General features: G+C 38.7%; 1 protein-coding gene across 1 annotated transcript in view; it reads left to right on the plus strand.

Annotated features, from left to right (window-relative positions):
- LOC137184063 (kelch domain-containing protein 8B-like) overlaps positions 1-19,496 on the plus strand; it is a 225,932-nt gene that overhangs the window by 188,263 nt on the left and 18,173 nt on the right. Inside the window, exon 5 of the mRNA XM_067591386.1 lies at positions 10,140-10,241. Within this exon, the coding sequence (XP_067447487.1) occupies positions 10,140-10,241 (102 nt within the window). The remainder of the gene's footprint in view (positions 1-10,139; positions 10,242-19,496) is intronic.

The following is a 19,496-nucleotide window of genomic DNA, read 5'->3' on the forward strand; positions in this document are numbered from 1 at the left end:
CCACATTAACCCACGGGCCCACCCACTAAGAATGAATAATTATGGGATTACTGAGAGGCAGAGCAGACCTATAGTTGAAACCTGCCACTTGTGTCTTCTGCCCCTCACTGTTTTGGTCCTGAGTGTCCCCTAAAGCCCTGCTGTATAGGACTGAGCCGCGATAATCGGTTTGTCCAGGATCATCTCCAAAATGAACCGGGTAATATCTTCCCTCATTCACCAGACCCACATTCATTTCAGGCAGCTGTCATTACTCTCCGCATGTGGAGCTGTCCATGGTGCTGAGGGACTCGCATGAACGCATACTGTACTATCTCTGCACACACTGGAGGGTTTCTAAGTCCTGCACAGTGTTTTGTTTTTTCAGATTGCTTTGCACATCCTCTCAATCCTCATAAGACATGCAGATTAGTGCATTGATCCTTCTAATCAATAGTAGAGTGGTATTAATCCAACCTGCATTGCAGCAACTGCCTCAAGCTGTACATTCATTAGTGTGTGTGTGTGTGTGTGTGTGTGTGTGTGTGTGTGTCTATGTGTGGCTCAGTTAGGGGAAGTGATTATCTGTCTGTCCAGGATGCAAATCCAGTTGCAGAGAAGGGGGGAGTAAATACTCACTATCAGAGAGCAGCATAAAGAAATGCAGAGGGAGTACTTTTAAGGGCTTTGTGTTGCACCAGCAGATCCAGCTGATCCAGCAGATCCAGCAGAAAACCTTGTTAAGAGAAAGAACAGGCTGAGAGAAAGATAGTTTTTAAAGCTTTTCATAGAAGCATGTAAAATGTGATTCAACAGAGTGCTAAAAGAACCCACTGAGAGATGGAGAGCGGCAGAAGAGACAGAAGGTAGTAGATTTCCCAGTAAGAGGCAGTGGAATTATTATTATTTGCATTTTTTGTTACTTTGAGGAAAAACAAAAGCAACATTTTTTTACACCTGACCACACTGCCCATTAAGCATTAACTTCATAATGAAATAAAAGACACATTTTCATGATAAATCTTTTTTTATGGACAAAAAACATATAACATAAACATGAAATTTTTTGAAATTTCAATGAATAAATAAAATAAAATAACTACTGGACAAATACAAATAAAAACCCATATAATATAGATCAGCACAACAGCGATGGATCACTCAACAAAGCATCAAGCATAAAACTGAGTATTTCTGATACACTTGTGTCAATGTGCACAGCTGTTATTGCGCTTAAATTTGGCTTTAAATTAAAAATTAGTATTACTAGTATGAGCAGTATCACATTAGATTTACCTATTTTGTGTTTTCTTTGAATTAAAAATGTCTAATAAATAATACTAATAAAATCATTTCAACAAATGTACAGTGTAATAACATTAGCTGTATTGTACAGACAACAGTTTATAATCAGGAAACTGCTGCTCAGCTTTTGTAAAAAAAAAAAAAGAAAAAAAGGAAAAGTTAACAATTCAACTGACTGCTAGAGATGGCTCAAACAGATTGAGTTAAGTGCAATTTCTCATGACTCAAAATGTGCTCCATCAAACAGTGGAGAAACCAGTTAAAGAGTTAAGAAAAACCTGCGTCCAGCTACATTATTTCTACTGATTGCCATTCTTACTTGACTGGCCTTCAACCTGCTGTATGACTGCTTGTTTCCCTGCCTGACAGCTTGTTACAGTACATTATTACAACGATAGCTGATATGCATGTGGGTGTTTAACATCGTTCAGTTCAGCTGGCTTGTTTTTGGCTGAATGACTGCAAGCACTTCAGTAACAGCTTACATCTTTTTATATCACATTGATAAAATCTCATCCTACCTGCCTGCAAAGGTCGATGAGGAGTCGTCATCAGTCTTGTCAGCCAGCAGATGCACATACTGTACATTCAGTATCACGGTACCACCATACACACTGTAGACCCTGATGTAACTCAGTTTAGTTTGTAGGGACAACAAACACTTCTGACAGTGATTCTTTTCAACACATTGGATATACTACGGTAATTCTTCATTCTGTAAACACTTTCAGTAATGATTCACATGCTGATGTTAGTGTTGTGTATGAGTTGTGAATACTGTTGTGGAATATCTTAATGGTAATATGTTGTACTCTAGATAAGATAATGTGAAATTGTATCCTCATAATGTGGATCATTTTTCAATTTAGCCCAGGTTGCACTTTTTAATGAAAGGGATTTAGGAGATCCAAGATGGATATGTATCTTATAATATGTTTGTGTGCTGATAATCTACTTCTGATGATGTTCCATTATAATGGTTATCTTCTTGGCAGCTTTTTGCAAATGATAAATGTTCTGTTTTTAGGCCTGCTAGCAGCATGGCTCTAGGGATGGCAATGTCTGCTGACATTGGTGAACCCCTGAATTTTCCACTATTGCCACCATGAGGTTGACATTTCGCCATAGCTTGAAAACTATTACATGGATTGCGATGACAATTTATAAGAAATATCCAAGGTCTGTAGAGGATATATTCTAACATTGGTGATGCTCTTACTTTACCTTTAGTGCCACCAGCAAGGCAAAGTTTTCATTTGTGCTGTGATCTCAACATCTACTTGATGGGTTGACAAACATTTTTGCACAGACATTGATGGTTCCCAGATGACATATTTTAATGACTGGTGTTCATCTGATTTTTCTTCTAGTGCCACCATGAGACAGACTTTTTAGTTCTTTATTGAGATCTCAACAGCTATTGGATGTATTACTGTTAAATTTGGTATATTTATGGTCCCCAGAGGATAAATTGTAATTACCTCTACATTTTCATCTATATTTTGCTTTAGCTAAGGCTGGCTGTAGCTATCTCACCATCTAGCTTTTAGCTCACTTGCTTTCGTTGCCTAGTTCATTGTTTTTCTGGAGTGCAGTACATGCAATAGTAGGTTCCAGAGAGCCCAGAGATTTCAAAGCCACAGTGCAGTAACTTTGGATTGCTTGGTTTGTAGGTCCATTTTTTAAAACCAATTTTTTAAAAAGCAGTTTTCATGAAAAAGATACAATTCTATGACATAACAATTTCTCAAAGAGTAAAATGGATGTAAAGAAATCAGTCTGTGTTTTGGTATTCCAGGACAGTTTACCTTGAAATTAAATATACCTTAAATTTTCAGTCATCTAAAAATGATGACAAAGTGTCCTCTGAACATAGGCAGCTGAGAAATCCAGCAAACATGGTTAATGTTAGCCAACATTTCTCTGATTTATCTGCTGACTGCTGTCTGGACCTGCTTGTAGGTTGTGATTACATGCAGTGAGTGTAGCTGTTTGATTTCTGCCTGAAATATTCAATGCATTTTTGGCCATCTATCAGAATGCGATCCCAGAGAGGGGCCTGCTGTCATTATCACCTCATTTCCTGCCAATATCATCCTTCTGATGACATTTGGAAATGGGGCAAGGTAGGGTGAAACTGTATCCTTCCAGTGGGCAGATGTGGCATGTGTGTGAGTGTATCAGGAGCAAAGAATGTAAGAAGTGCATAGGTGATATTGTGCAGATAAACGTCCACATCCTCCTATGTACATATCAGAATCTGATCATCTATTTCTTTGTGTGCATGTGTATCTATTGAAAAGACTGTGTCTTAATAAGCGTGTGTGCTCTTGCTTCCATCTCATATGCCTTTCTAAGTGTGTGCTTGTCCTATTGAGCTTGGTGATGGGTATATAGTGAAGTGCTGATGTCTGGGAGGGCGAAACAGGAGAAGGAGGAGGTTTGATTCTGAGCTTTAAATAAACACACTCTCCTCTCCTCCAGCTGAGTCCACCAGACACATATCTGCCCCACATGTCACTCAACTCATCAGCTCTCATACACCACTGCACACAGTGTGTGCATAGTACATGTATGTCTGTATGTGCAGACGGTTGGTCCAGAAAGAACAAAAAAGACATTGGCCAAAGTCAATTATGCCTGCTCACTCCTTTTTCCCAAAGTTTGTAGGTGGTTAGGCCAATATAATTCATATTGTGTGCTGAGAAATGGCAACATGCCCTCCTCAGAGTGACTCACACTGTGCTGTATAGGTTAAAGCAGCTGTGAAGAATGCTGCATGTGACTTTTACTTTTTGTATGGGAGAATGGTTCGCTTTTTCTCTTGGTAGCTTTCTGCTTGACTAGCTTTGTGAGTAGATGTGTGTGAGAATACACGTGTGACAGGCTACTATGTGAGAACACATAGACATCACCTCCTCTCTCGTTTCATAAAGATGATCTTAAAAAGGCATTTGACTCACTGAAGCATGACATCCCCATTCATGAACTCTTCAAATTCAACTCTTCAAATCCTCTGATAAAACTCAGCAATGGTTCAAATCCTACCTTTTTAACTGTGAACAGTGTGTTATTATTAACAAGTAAAAATCCTCTTCTGCAGGAGGTAAAAAAGGAATTTATTAGGGTTCTGTCCTTGGCCCACTTCTCTTCAGTTGATATATAAAGGACTTACTAGAATCATGTTGCGGGGCAGGTTTTTGGATGCATGCAAATGATAATGTTATATATGTACCAGGTGGATTTTTTTATCTGTTTCCTACCCAGCTGTCACAGCACTTACAGTCCATAGTGTATTTTATACGTAAAAATATGGAATCATCTTCATAAAATAACTATAAAATAGCATTTTTATAGATTAGATAAGATTAGCTCTGTGTTGACAACTTTAAAATGCTGCTTACATGTACATGTCAGTGGATCAACCTTAATATTCCAACAATATATTTATGATCGATATAACACTTGAAATGTGGACAGTTTGCATAGTGAGCACTTTTACTTTGATGCTTTAAGTACATTTTGCTGCCAATACTTATGTACTATTACTTGAGTAAGATTTTGAATGCAGAACTTTTACTTGTAATAGAGTATTTTTTCAACACATCCTCATAATAAAACAACAGTATAGGTCTAAAATTCAGGCCGGCAAAAACAACCTATAATTCGTTTTAGTCATCTATCAGCTGTAGTAATGCTCTTCGATTTCCAAAACCATTACAAATATCATTATGTGTATTATATACAAAAATAATTATGTTTTACAGGTATGACAACTCTGTGGTTAAGGTTAGGGACAAAATATTGTCACTTGAAACATGGTTTATACTTCCTTAAAGTTATGCAACCTTCATTGTCATGGTAACAGTAAACACCACAACGTTATGGGTTTTTTAAAAAAATGTCCTGACTCACGGTTGGGAACATGATACTTGGAGGTGGGAAGCAAACAGTGATCTAGCCATCAACCCAACCCACCTTCTGCTAACAAAGCAGAAATCATCTTATCAAGTCACCTTATATTGACATCATCTGAACTGCGTCACTACCCCAGGTTATAATTACTTCGGCTGCTAGATGGCGTGAATGTAACTATAAGTTGTTTTTGCTGGCCTGAATTTTTACCTATACTGTCGTTTTTCTTGTGAAGATGGGTTGTTTTTTTCATTGTGGTATTGTTACTTTTACTAAAGTAAAAGATCTCTGTACTTTTTCCACCACTGATGGTGAGTAAGACTGCAAAAGTAAATTGACAGTACATAAATTAGAGACTGTTTTATGAGACCATTTTATGCTGCAAAAACTTTCATGCATTTTCACATTTAAGCTATTGCCTGGTCATAAGCAGCTACAACAATCAAGCCTCCTTAGATGATACATAATTGAACGTTTAGAATTTTTGAGAAGAAGGTGGTAACATCCCACCACTGCCATGTTCTTAAGAAACTAAATATGTCACATTTTAAACATTTCAGTAAATTAGCTGATATTAAACTCATCCACAAATGCCTAAATAACCAGGCTTCTAAGGTGCTCAGTGGCATGGTGGTACCTCCCATTTTTTCATTCACCCAAAGACTAGTATATCTGTATAAAGACCCATCTAGGGACAAACATTGTAAACTAGCTTAGGCTATAAATGATATTTTATGTGGATTTAATCTATGCTATATACTTGGCAATATAAAAATAAACATTACATAAATAAACTCACACACACAGACATTTATCAGTCAATCAGAGAAGAAGTGCAGAGGCTGCCCTGAATCCAGAGATAGCAGAGACACTGAAACAACAACACTGTCATGGCTATTTCTGCCAATTTATCTACAGACGGCACTGGGGAAAGAGAAAAACAGCAAAAGTTACAAGCTTGCATGCCTGTTTGAAAGCTTTACTCCTCATTCCTCTCTTTCCATATATCTGCAGTATATTTGCATGTTATCTGGCCTTTCCATTTTCTATGGCTGAATAGCTGATCTGTTGCAGCCAGCATATCTATTAGTAAGCAGTAGCTGCTCTGCATCTCTGCCATTACTTCCCTGCAGCCAGCAGCTCTGCAACACATTTGTGCTATCTCAAAAATACTATATGCCTCTCCTCCCCTCTCCTCTCTCCTCATTTCCTCTCTCCTCCTCTCCTCTCTCCATCTCTTTTCTGCTTTCCTCTCATTTCCTCTCTTCTTTTATCCTCTTCCTTCCTTCCTTCCTTCCTTCCTCTACTCCTCTTTCCTACTCTCTTCTCCTCTCATTCCTCCTTTCCTCTCTTCTCTTCTTTTCTCCTTTCCTGTCCTCTACTTTTTTCCTCCTTCCTCCTCTCCTCCTCTCTCCTTCTTTCCTCTCTCATTCCTTCCTCTCCTCTCTTCTTCCCATGGACTTTCATTGTCTTAGCAACACTTTACAAGAATTCAAATTTACTTATTGTATCTAGTTTCTGAACATGAGGAACATCTTTGAAAATGTGCTGATTCCTTTGTTTGTGGAGAGCTTTTTTTTATCCTCTTATCCTCCGCTGTTGTAATGCTGATTAACAGAAATTAGAAAATGATTTTCTCAACCAAAGTGATGTTTTCTCTTAATTCTCTTGGGTAGTAATGCACTGCAAATTTTACCAGCAGTTCAAAAATGACAGTAAACAGAAAAGTATCAGCAATTTGAATGCACCAAAGTAAAACAACACCAGTCTCTCAAAGACTTCGACAAATGTTTTGTTAAATTAATGACATTTTACAGTAAGCTTTCTCTCTAGCCTCTGCCATGTTCAGTGTTGGCAAAGTTTGATTGGTTTTCTCTTTTCCAGTGCTGGAGCCTTGGCTACAGTAGAAGTACACACAAACAAGCACCTTTCTGTTAGGTGAGATAACTGCTCTCAAGTGAGTATTTAGTTGTCTGCACTGTGAGAGTATGGGACACTAAATTTATTGTGTGGTCAAATGACAATTTATTTTTTCACCCATCCAAGCTTTTTATCTGAATCAAGTTAGTTATAGTGGCAGGGTGAGCAAAGCAGGCATCCCTTTACCCTGAAGCAATGTCCTCCAGCACTTCCTTTAAGTACTTCTCATATGGGTGTTGTTTTTTCTGTAACACTTCCACAGGAAGTTACCCAGGTCACGTCGCTCCTAGCAATTTGACTTAGGTCCTGTGGAATTGATGAACTTTTCCCCTCGTCAGAGAGAGTGATATAGCTACCACGAAGAGAACTTGTATTTATTTTATGGTCACTTTCCAGAGCTCATGACAGTATGTGAGAGTTGGAACAAGGATTGACAAGTAAATGGAAAACTCTGCCCCGTGATGTAGCTCTGTGACAATATGATACAACTCCTGCGGCTGATGCCTGTAACCGATGGACAGTGTTTTGATATATTTGACTCAGTTTCATGAATGAGGCATTGCCTATCAGTTTTTAGTCACTCTAGCGGGATGGCTCTGGGGTTGTCAATGTCTTTGGGTCAGTCGGTCAGTTTACCACTATTAGTCCATACTGAAATATCTCATTAACTATAGGATGGATTGTCACGACCTTTTGTACAAGCATCCATGTTTGCCTCAGGATGAATTTTAATAACTTTGATGATCCTTTAACTTTTCCTGTATCACCATCATCAGGTCAAAGTTTCTATTGGTCCAGTACTTTGTTTAATGACTAAAGACTAATACTTATAACTAAAACTGATGACATTCCCGTCAACCTAAGCTGTACTTCGTGTTAAGTGCTAATCTGACAAATGTTAGCATGCTAACAAACTGAACATAGTCAGCCATATAGGGCTACCTGCTAAACATAAGCATGTTACCGTTGTTACTGTGAATATGCTAGCATGCTGACGTTAGCATTTAATTGAATGGACTGTTGTATACAGCCTCACAGAGCTGCTGGCATGGTTGTAGAATCTTAGGCCCCAGTCATGCTCAATGCAAGTACACGAATTGTACACTCTTAAAGCTAAGCAAGGTCAAGTTCACCTGTTCTTGCATTATAGGGTGTGATGCTTGAAAATTCTTAACACAAGCACAAGCTGCAGTCTGAGCGTTGCTTTTGGTCACCATAGCATGAAACAACAAAAGATGACCCCTTTCGTTTGGGTTCACTTCCACTCAAAACAATCATACTAACTTGTGAGACGAAGTTTGTTACCTCTTCATTCAGGCAGGAATTCTCCGTCCTTCCACTTATTCAAAGGTTGCACATTGCATCTTCTGAGTTTTCTTTTTTCTTTCTTCCAAGCAGTTAAGTACATCAGTACACTTTCCTCCACAGATGACATGTTTGTTTACTACAAACAAAAAGGATTAACTTAAACAAACCTTTATTACCTCCTTGAGGACTGAGATTTTTCACCTACTGGTGCGCAAGAGTGCACATTGAGTATGTGTATCACGGCTTGGCGAGGAGTTGAATTTGCATTGCCCATTGGCTTACTTTCCACTGAGCAAGGTTTGTCCCTCTCACTTTTCAAAATCCTATATTTCCTAAAACCAAAGGGTGTCCAATGAAATGGTGTCCATGTGTAAGTGACAGCCAATGAATGACCATGTCATCTTACCATCATCCATGAGTGAAAAAAAAAATTATGACTGGTTGTCTGCACCACTGTGTGGGGAAAAGTACCATAATCCACACTGATGGGTACTTGAAATCTGATCATATGTAACATTATGTCTTAATTTGCATTACATCTATGCAGCACATTTTTAATGCTTGTACATTGGTGTATTTTGATGCATTTGTGTGAATTTGCAGCTCATCTTCCTCGCAAAGGCTTTTTACAGAGAAGATGTGGAGGAGTGGGAAAGGGGATGTGGCACTAACACTGTCCCAAATATAGAACATTAATCTGCTGTTAGGTAGTGGGTTTCAAGCCAGAGAAAGAGAGAGGGGGAATATGCAGAGTGAGGGAGCTCCTGAGGCAGATGTCGAATACAGACCTCTCTGAAAAGCACTCCATCTCTTTCTTTCTTTTTCTCCTCTCCATCTTCCTTTTCACCTCTTCGTCTGTCCAGCCTTCTCCTTCATTGTTTAATCCATTGTTGTCTTTGGCGTTTTCTGAAAATGAACTGTTTTTAATTGATTTACATTGACAGTATCAATTTTCTCATCTAACTTCTAACTTCTCTTTTGGCTATCCATGTCCAGTAAACAAACAAACCTTTGTGGGAGAAAATAAATTGAATTCCAATTTCAATTTGGCTGAGCAGTTCCAATCCCCTGCTTGGCTCTCTGATTGACTAATGCCACTGCGGTAGATTTTGAATGATGTGTACCATTTAAAACAAACAGTTAGATAACATTATGTGGCATGGACTATACTGACAAAAGTATCTTTTGGTCTTGGCCATTTAGTTCCAATTACAGAAAATCTTTAACCTCTAGCATACAGAGATATTTTAGACAATAGTTTGCTTCCAACTTTGTGGCATCAGTTTGGGCTCTTTCCTATTTCATCATGACAATGCCCCCATGCACAACGCCAGGTCCATAAAGAAATGGTTTTCTGAGTTTGGTATGGAAGAACCTGATTGACCTTATCCCCATCCAACACGTTTGGGATGAACTGGAGGGCCAGCCAGGCCTTATCGCCCAACATTGGTGCCTGACCTCACTAATGCTCTTGTGGCTGAATGGAAGCAAATCTCTGCAGCCAGGTTCCAAAAAGTTGTGGAAAACCTTCCCAGAGGAGTGAAAGCTGTTACAACAGCACATTGGTTTTGGACCGAGTGTGTGTGTTGTGTATCCACATGCTTTAGGCTATATAGCATACAGTTTTTGTTGTTTTTATTTCAAATACCAGTGAGAATTTTCCATCTGATCAAAGATCACTGACATATCTTTTGTCCTCTCACCTCTGGCAGGTATCTGGATCAAACCCAGCCGAACGTCCAGGATGAGAGAGAAGAGGGCTGACTTTGTGGCAGGATGCCTGGGAGGACGAGTCATCGCAGCTGGCGGTCTAGGTCAGCACCCCCTGGTTACAATGTTTTATATCCTTATAATTTCATACCCTCATAATGTTTTAGAGTAATCTAATCAGTGTTCAGGTCCAGTGTTTCACCTCAGCTAGTACAAAACAACAAATAACCTTCACTGTCATCACTGTAACTAGGTAAGTGAAAATCCTGTCATTACTAATGGGAATTAATTTAACTCTTACCCGATAATTCACCTGTAGGCAGTTGAAGCAAATATGAACCGATCTGAAAAGCATTCTTAGGCTTACATGCTTACAGTAAACTTGTCAGTGCTGACTTCACTGATGACAGCAAATCACAACACTGATTTATCTCGATCACATAACACACACACACACCATAAACATGCTCAAACACACAACCAAATTAATTTTCCATTAACCTTTCATTTTCTCCTTGACTGAGCTGCATTTATTAGAGTAAATATAGTGTGAAGAGAGACTGAGCAATGCTACAAATTAATCAGAGGTCAGCTTTTTTCCCTGATGACATGCTTATTCAGCAGATGTTGACTCTTTGTTCTATGTCCATCAGCTAGATTACTCACACACAGGGCTTTACACACTGCACTTAGCCCAGGGCTAAAATCTTTCTTTGAACCTTCTTAGTCCCAGGCTAAGAAAGCTTTCACACTGGCACAATCCTGGCACATTCCAAAGTGGGCTAAACCCGACTTTAGCATAGGGCTTGCTGGCCCTGCTCCAGAGCAGGGTTAGCCCCAAGTTTGTGGGGTTATTCCCTGAAAATCAACTAAACATAGAGCTAAAAGGTGCCCATATGAAATGGGGCTAAAGTAAATGATGGAGTAGTCACGTTTCATCTAGAATGCAAACATTAGTCATGTGTTCCAACGGACATTTAACCCAGGGTTTGTAGAAGTGCAGTGTGAATTGTATAGCCCTGGGCATAGGTTAACCCTGCGATAACAATGTGTGTGTAAAAAGGGGCTAAGTTATCCCAGAGTCAACTCTTAGCCCAGGGCTATCCTTAGCCCTGTCCTTGTCTACAGACACACACAAACTGGTGTAAACCCCAAAGTTGTAGAATGAAACCAATTGACAGATTCCTGCAAGAATGTCTCTCAGTAAAATGCAGCTCACTACTACATCTCTGTTAAAGGTACTACATGTGGTATTTTTTCATCTATGAATTGTCAATACATCAATACTGTGATACTGTGGGGGACTATTTCTGAGATTATTATCAGCCTTTATCAGCTTCTACACTCTACTTGCACACTTTATGCCACAAAGCAGGAGTAGTTTTTTTTTTTACATACAAATGGGAGCTAAAGATTTCTCAGTTAATTTTCAGCATATTTAACCTGTTCAATAACATCAAAGACCATGGTTTTACTTATTTAAGGTATCAGCTACTCAGCCACTGATTACCAGTATTGTAGAGATGTCTAAAATACACAGTTACTTTTTGATTGAAACAGCAGTCCACTGATTTTTTTTTTTTTTTAACACATTGCCATGTAGATTTAATGCACTGCAGCAGTTTTTTTCTCTCTGCAGCTCAGAGAGACAGACAATAATGTGGCCTGACATCTGATAAGACTGTGTGTGTGTGGGTGTGTGTGGGTGTGTAAGAATGGTGGGGAGAGAGGAAAACACCAATCTTGTCCTGGTGAGAGAGACAGGTAGAAATTCAGCAGGCAACAATGGGAAAAAGGAAAGAGGATTGAATGAGACACAGATTTACAGAAAGAATTAAGTGTGTGTGTGTGTGTGTTTGCGGGTGTGTGTGCGTGTGTGTGAGTGTGTGTCTGTTTGCTAATGTGAAAATGAAAGAGGGAGAGTGAGAGGAAGAAGAGGAAGATATGTTATATTTTTCTCTATGTGAGTATCAGCTGTGAGTCTGGCTCACTATCTAATCCATAGGGATATTTTGGACGTGTGAGTCATAGCTGGTTTATGGCACATATCTCTGCCTTTTAACATGCTAGGAAATAAAATGGAAAAATACATTCACGAAGACCAAATGTGCCTATACCAGATATACAGTATGTTTGTTCATATATAAATGTATACAGTATGGGTTAGGACAGAGGGTTAAACTTTCCACTCAAACAGACACATCAGTGTGTGTGCATGTCTGTGATTGTCAGTTTATGTCCATATGCTTTTGTGTGTTTCTTTGTGTGAGGGACAGTGACAATAATGATAGTCTTCACCTACGCACCCTGTATCTGTCCATCTCTTCTTCATTGCTTCTGTTTATTTTTGGCCCACCCCGCTGCACCCCCACCCCATCTTTAGTTCATGACAAATGCCTGACAACTTGATATCTACATGTAAATTCTAATTAGATGCAACTCGTCAGAGATGAGTGACTTGAGATGCAATTATGTGCTCAGCTGTATCATTTCATTATCAGATTACTTGTCAGAAGTGTACACACATACACACACAGACATTTGCACACACAAATGCCAATGCACAAAACCAAACACAACACTCACATATACTTAACACATACACATAGCTACTCACCTAGGCATGCATGCACATACATCCTAAACTTCCATTTATACTTTGTTTTCTTCGTGTGTGCCTCTCAACTTTTTTCTGTAAACACAGCAAAGCTTTAACGTCACCATCACTGACACAACTCTTCCCTCATGTACAGTTTTAAGCCTATTATATTGGATTACATTATTAAAGGAAATCTAAACTGCAAACCAGAAATAACATGATGACAGACACAAAAATATCAAATTAACGTGGCTCACCTTGCAAACCATAAAAATCAGCAGGTAAAATCCTTTGAGTCTCCTCTGTATTTTTAGATGTGATAAGCTCCATATCTGCGGCTAACTTCTGATTACTTCTGCCATTCTGTGTTAATGCAAAGTGACATCTCTATGTTCACCATGCCAAGGTTTGTTGATAACAGAGATGCAAAAGTTTCCATGGATAACATCACATCAGGCTAATGAATTACAAGTAATATTATTATTATTATTATTATTATTATTATTATTATTATTATTATTATTATTATTATTATTATTATTATATTGTTGATTTATTAAAAACACTGTGGTTCAGGGGCTGTATTCACAAAACACCAAGTAGCTCTAAATGGCAGAGTTAGGAGAAACTTCTAAAAATAAGCTGTATGTCAGTCCTAACTTTAAGACTCGGTATTTGGTCTTATAGTAATTGTGTTGCAGAACTAAAACTAGCCCCTAGGTCAGCAAGACTTTAGAGGCAGTTCAGAGGTCTCCTTAGTCACCAAGCCCTACTCACAGTTAGCAGCTGCTGCAGGTACTGCACGTATTAGATACAAGAAAAATACAATGATAATGAACCTTGAAAAGCATATACTGAGCAATCAGCTCAGCCAATTAATTAAAACAGTTTAATAACACTGGAGAAGACAGTTCATACAGCTCTTCACTACCTGGATACTTGAAAAATGCAGTTTGTTTGAACTTGGAATATCTAAACTGCAGGAATTATTCATTAAGGGACACCCCGGTGACTTGGGTTAGAGGCCCTGCACACCCACACAGGTGTTTTAGTTATTGTACTTAATTAGAAGTCAGCTCAGGTTGAAGTTGGGTTGAGCTATGCTGGGATTTACATGAGATCACTGTCTGTGTTCCAATAAGAATGACAAAAGCTAACAGAAGATTGAAGGCCAATCAAACAGAGGCCCAATCCTAAACCAGCTCCTATTCTCTCACCCTATCCACTCCCCCTCTGTTTACACATTAATGTGGAGATTCGCCATATAAAGGGCAATTTATCAAATTAACATGTAGTGTAAGTGGAAACCCTTAAATAGCGAGTCTGCATCAGTGCAGGCTTATGATCATCCTAACAGGAAGTGCATGTGCTACAGGAGAATGGAGGAAGCAACATATAAATGTAATCAATCAATCAATCATTTTTTATTTATATAACGCCAAATTACAACAAAAGTCATCTCAGGGCAGTTTTCACATAGAGCAGGTCAAGACCGTACTCTTTAATTTACAGAGACCCAACAATTCCCCCATGAGCGAGCACTTGGCGACAGCAGTAAGGAAAAACTCCCCTTTAACGGGTAGAAACCTCAAGCAGAACCTGGCTCTTGGTGGGCGGCCATCTGCTTTGACTGGTTGGGTTGAGAGAGAGAAAGAAAGGGGGGGGGGGGGGCAACAATCATAACAATAACAATAACAGCAGCAATAGCCAGGGAAGGATGCCAACAGGACTAAGGACCGTGAATGCTCGGCCTGCAACCCGGGGTTTCCTGCGAGATGAGAAAGCACAAAAAACTCCGGGGAAGAAGCAAAGTTAGTGACATGTATGCTTACAGATGGAGAGGAGGAGGAGGAGAGAGCAGCTCAGTGCATCATGGGAAGTCTCCCAGCATATTGGCCTATAGCAGCATAACTAAGGGCTGATCCAAGCTGAGCCTGGTCGGCCCTAACTATAAGCTTTATCAAAAAGGAATGTTTTACGCCTACTCTTAAACATAGAGCGGGTGTCTGCACCCCGGACTGAATCTGGAAGATGGTTCCACAAGAGAGGAGCCTGATAGCTGAAGGCTGTGCCTCCCATTCTACTTTTAAAGACTGTAGGAACCACCAATCAGTTAGGAGGTCATTTGTGACTTTCACCAGTGCTGTCTCTGTGCTATGATGCCCTCTAAATCCTGACTGAAAATCCTCAAATAAACTATTGTTATGTAGAAAGTCACATAACTGATTACAGACTGCTTTCTCAAGGATCTTAGAGAGAAATGGAAGGTTAGATATAGGTCTATAATTGGTTAAAATGCCTGAATCAAGAGTAGGCTTCTTAAGAAGAGGTTTAATTGTAGCTACTTTAAAGGACTGTGGTACATAGCCTGTTACTGAAGACAGATTGATTATATCTAGTAAAGAAGCACTAACTAAGGGTAAGGCTTCCTTAAACAACCTAGTTGGGATGGGGTCTAAGAGACAGGTTGATGGTTTAGCTGAACAAATCATTGAAGTTAGTTCAGAAAAGTTGACTGGAGAAAAACAGTCCAAATATATGTCAGGATTTACAGCTGTTTCTAAGGTGCTTGTGTTTGGGGAGAAATCGGTGCCTGTTGAGGGCAGAAGGTGGTGAATTTTGCCTCTAATAGTTAGAATTTTATCATTAAAGAAGCTCAATTGAATTGTACATTCAGTACTGATGGAATTGCTTCCTTAGATTTAGCTACAGCACTATCAGATAGACATCTAGTGAAGACATTTTTGTCTAATGGTGTGTAATCCAGTAATAGGAATTAAAAGTTATTTAAAAAATGATCTGATAAAATAAAATTTTGTGGAAAAATTATTAAATGTTCAATTTCAATCCCATAAGTCAGAACAAGGTCAAGGGTGTGGTTAAGACAGTGAGTGGGATTATTTACACACTGAGAGAAGCCAATTGAGTCTAATAATGAGATAAACGCAGTGCTGAGACTATCATTATCGATGTCCACATGAATATTAAAATCACCTACTATAATTACTTTATCTGTACTAAGGACTAAGTTTGATAAAAACTTGAGAATTCAGATAGGAATTCAGAGTATGGACCAGGAGGACGGTACACTATAACACATAGAACTGGCTGTAAAATTTTCCAGGTTGGGTAAGAGATATTAAGAACAAGGCTTTTGAATGAGTTATAATTAAATTTAGGTCTAGGGTTGATGATTAGGCTTGAGTTGAAAATGGCTGCAACGCCACCTCCTCGGCCAGTGTCTCGAGGAATGTGAGTATTAATATGACTGGGGGGAGTGGATTCATTTAGGCTGACATATTCTTCATGACACAGCAAGGTTTCAGTAAGACAAAATAAAACAATATGATGATCTGAGATTATATCGTTTACTAATACGGCTTTAGATGACAGAGATCTAATGTTCAAAAGTCCACATTTAATTCTCTTATTTTGTTGTACTAGTATAAAAGTTGTAAGAGCATGTAAGAGTTCCATCTTTCTACTTTGTCAAGTATTTTAGATCATGCACACCTTTGTACCTTTGTTTCCCTTACACTAACTTAACAGTCTCATACAAAATCTCAGAATGTGTGTTGTGAAAAGATAAAACAAAAATGAGGAGAATATCACTTTGTCCCTAAGGTCACTTGACTTGTAGCAAATCCACAAATGCCTGTATATATGCATAGCCTACATAAAAATTAATAAAATATGTCAAATTTACCTCATATCTCATTCTCATAAACTGTGAAACAGTGCAAGCATATCATCTATCGGTTGCCATGTTGGTGGCTGCTTCCTTGTTCTGGTAGTGTGGCAAGGGCATCCCCTAATTTGGCTATTCATTTATACCCTCCCCCTTCATTAGAAGTACCCTCCACAGCTGTAACTGTAACTTGATTTGGAGTAACACTTGGTGGTGAAGTGGTAGTGGGTAGGCACTGGTTTGGGATTGGGCCAGAGTCATGTCCACAGTGCTGAAAAGAGGTCTAATTAGCCAAATTTAAGTGAAAACAACTGTGTGGGTTTACCGTAGGTGTGCAGGGCCTTTAAGGCACAGAGCATGAGCCACAACATTCCCAGTTCACGTCCAACTAAGGACCTTTGTTGCATGTCATTCCCCATTTTACTCTCCACTTATTTCCTGTCATCATCTCTAAAGGCATAAATTGACCTCCCCAAAAATTGGAAAAACAAACAAAAAAAATGATTAATCCAGGCATAAATGTGCTCTTCAGACCCAAATTTATTCAGCGGTTAATTACATGTAATTCAAATAATCACCATCAGACTCACACTGATCACCTGTCAACCAAATGATGACAAAAAGAGTCAGTTCATTCATGAAAAATTATGTCATAGATGGCAAAGGGGTAATTCATCCCTTTCTCTTAGTTTAAAGCACTCTCAGTTTCTCAGTTATTGTTCTTACAAGTCTACTTAATAAACTAGGTAGGAACATTTAGGCCATTTATGAGGACTCCTACTAGAGATCCAAACTTGCACCAGTGGTGTCCAGTCATTTTGTCCCTAACCAGAGTGCTGTCAGCAAGTGTACAGCTATCTCTTATCGTGCTGTAGTGAATCATGATGACGGCATTGAGCAGCACTTACAGTCATACAGTATCTTTCTTATACAAGCATTAATTGAAAAGAACTGGAGGATGCCCACAAGAGATCAAGGATGAGTACTGCACAATCTGTCTGCTGTATGCTGCCTGATAAAATATGATAAGTGCTGTAAAGAGGGCATTTTAGAGAGGAGATCAAACATTACCACAAACTCCACCACAGGTTTGTTGTGGCTTCCGTTTGACCTAAAGTGCTGTGCTATTGTCTCACTGTCTGAAAACAGGAGCAAGAGGAGGCCAGAAAAGGGTGAACAGAAAAACATAATAGACAGAAAAGAAACCCTTGACAGTTTCAGAAAGAATAGCACTGAAAAGGAAAGGATACAAATGACACTTGAGCTGCAAAAGATACAGACTGCAGCAGATAAAATGAATCAAGCCTCATGGAGTGTATGAAATGTTGTGTAAGACTTTTTGTATTTTAAAACAGCTATTACTTTTCAGAGAACACCTGGTTTTTAGGCATGCTAGCAGCATGGTGTCGGTCTGTCTGCCGGTCAGTTCACCACTTTGGTCCAGACTGAATTGTCTCAAGAACTATTTGATGGATTGCTATGAAATTTGGTGCAGACATTCATGGTCCCAAGAGGATAAATCCTAATGACTTTGTTGAATCTTTAACCTCTAGCACCACCATGAGGTTCATCATTTGTGGTTCAGAGGGAAATATCTCAACAACTATTGGTGCTTTGCCATTGTTTTCAGGCTGGCATGCTGCGTCTGTTTTTCCATTACACAGTACGGCAAGGTAAAAGAAATTGTTACCTGTTGGAGGTGTGCTGTTTGTAGAAAATGCAGTATGAGCCTGTTGTCTTGATTGGATTTATTGATTGGGACAGTGTGCAGTATTAAACATTAAAGATGCACTGCACCGGAGTTTGCTCGAAGCTAATTTGCATCTGGAGGATCTAATAAAACTTACTGAGCAAGTATACACAAAGTCACATACTGGAGGAGGGGACAAACCATTTAAAATTTTATAAACTAGGCACAAATTTGAGAATAATATAAAATTGTCAAAGCTCAGTAAATTGTATTTATCCAGTACCCTACAGTGATGGAAATATATTGTTTTTTTGTCCAGAGCTTTTAGAGTTTGTTTGTATAAGGACTCAAGAGGTTTTATGGCTGTTTCTCCAGCCTGCCACCAACATGTGATGCAATAAGACATATGGGAAAGAATCATAGCATGCATATCTTGGCTGCCTCCAAAGAGAGACAGTTTCTAATATGTTTAAAATTTGCTAAGTTGTACTTTATGGTTGTAACCATTTTTTAAACTTTAACTTCTTTAAACTTTAAACTTAAACTTGTTTCTTAAAGTTCAAATTTGGATCTAGTGTCACACCAAGATATTTAAAATCAGTAACTATGTCAATTTTTTTCACCTTTGATGAAAATATCAGCATTAGGAGGTTGTACCATAGTTTTAGAGAAAAACATACCTTTTGTCTTGTTTACATTTAGACTCAGACATGATTGATCAAACCAATGTCTGATCCTTTCCAATGCAATTGTTAGCTTAGCAGCAGCTAACTCAGCTGTTTTTACATGTGTGTACACATCGGTGTCATCTGTATACATTTGTAGTCGTACATTATGACACTGTTGAGGGAGATCATTAATATATAGGCTAAATAATAGAGGACCTAACACTGACCGTTGTGGAACACCCACCCAGCAAGGATCCTTTAAGTTTTCTTCTTGTTTTCAAAAAAAATTCTTCTGTTAGCTTCTTTAGTGCTGTCACTTTTGCCATTCATGTGTATTGGTCTTTCAATTTCAGATATCCACAATTACATTTTGGATATCCAGAATAAACACTCTGGATATCTGCAATACAATTCTTACTAGGAGAAACTCCCATTTCTGTCTGCAGCTCTTCATCAAACATCTCACTGTGGCTATTTCTGCTTGTACTATTCTTCCCTGCATTATTTCTAACTGATCCAGTGAACTAATAGATCCAAATATCTCCAGATCTTGTTGTTTCAACCAATTTTTAATGAAGAACAGCACCGCTAATTCAGTTATAAACACGTTTTATTTCCTATAAATTCTTCACAATTAATGGCTCCCCTTATTTTGTCATTTAAAAGCTTTAAATATGAAGCAACAAAAGTCAAAGAAATGTTTTTTATCGCAGT

This window comes from Thunnus thynnus, chromosome 6 (genome assembly GCF_963924715.1).
Source record: "Thunnus thynnus chromosome 6, fThuThy2.1, whole genome shotgun sequence".
NCBI classification, from domain to species: Eukaryota; Metazoa; Chordata; class Actinopteri; order Scombriformes; family Scombridae; genus Thunnus; species Thunnus thynnus.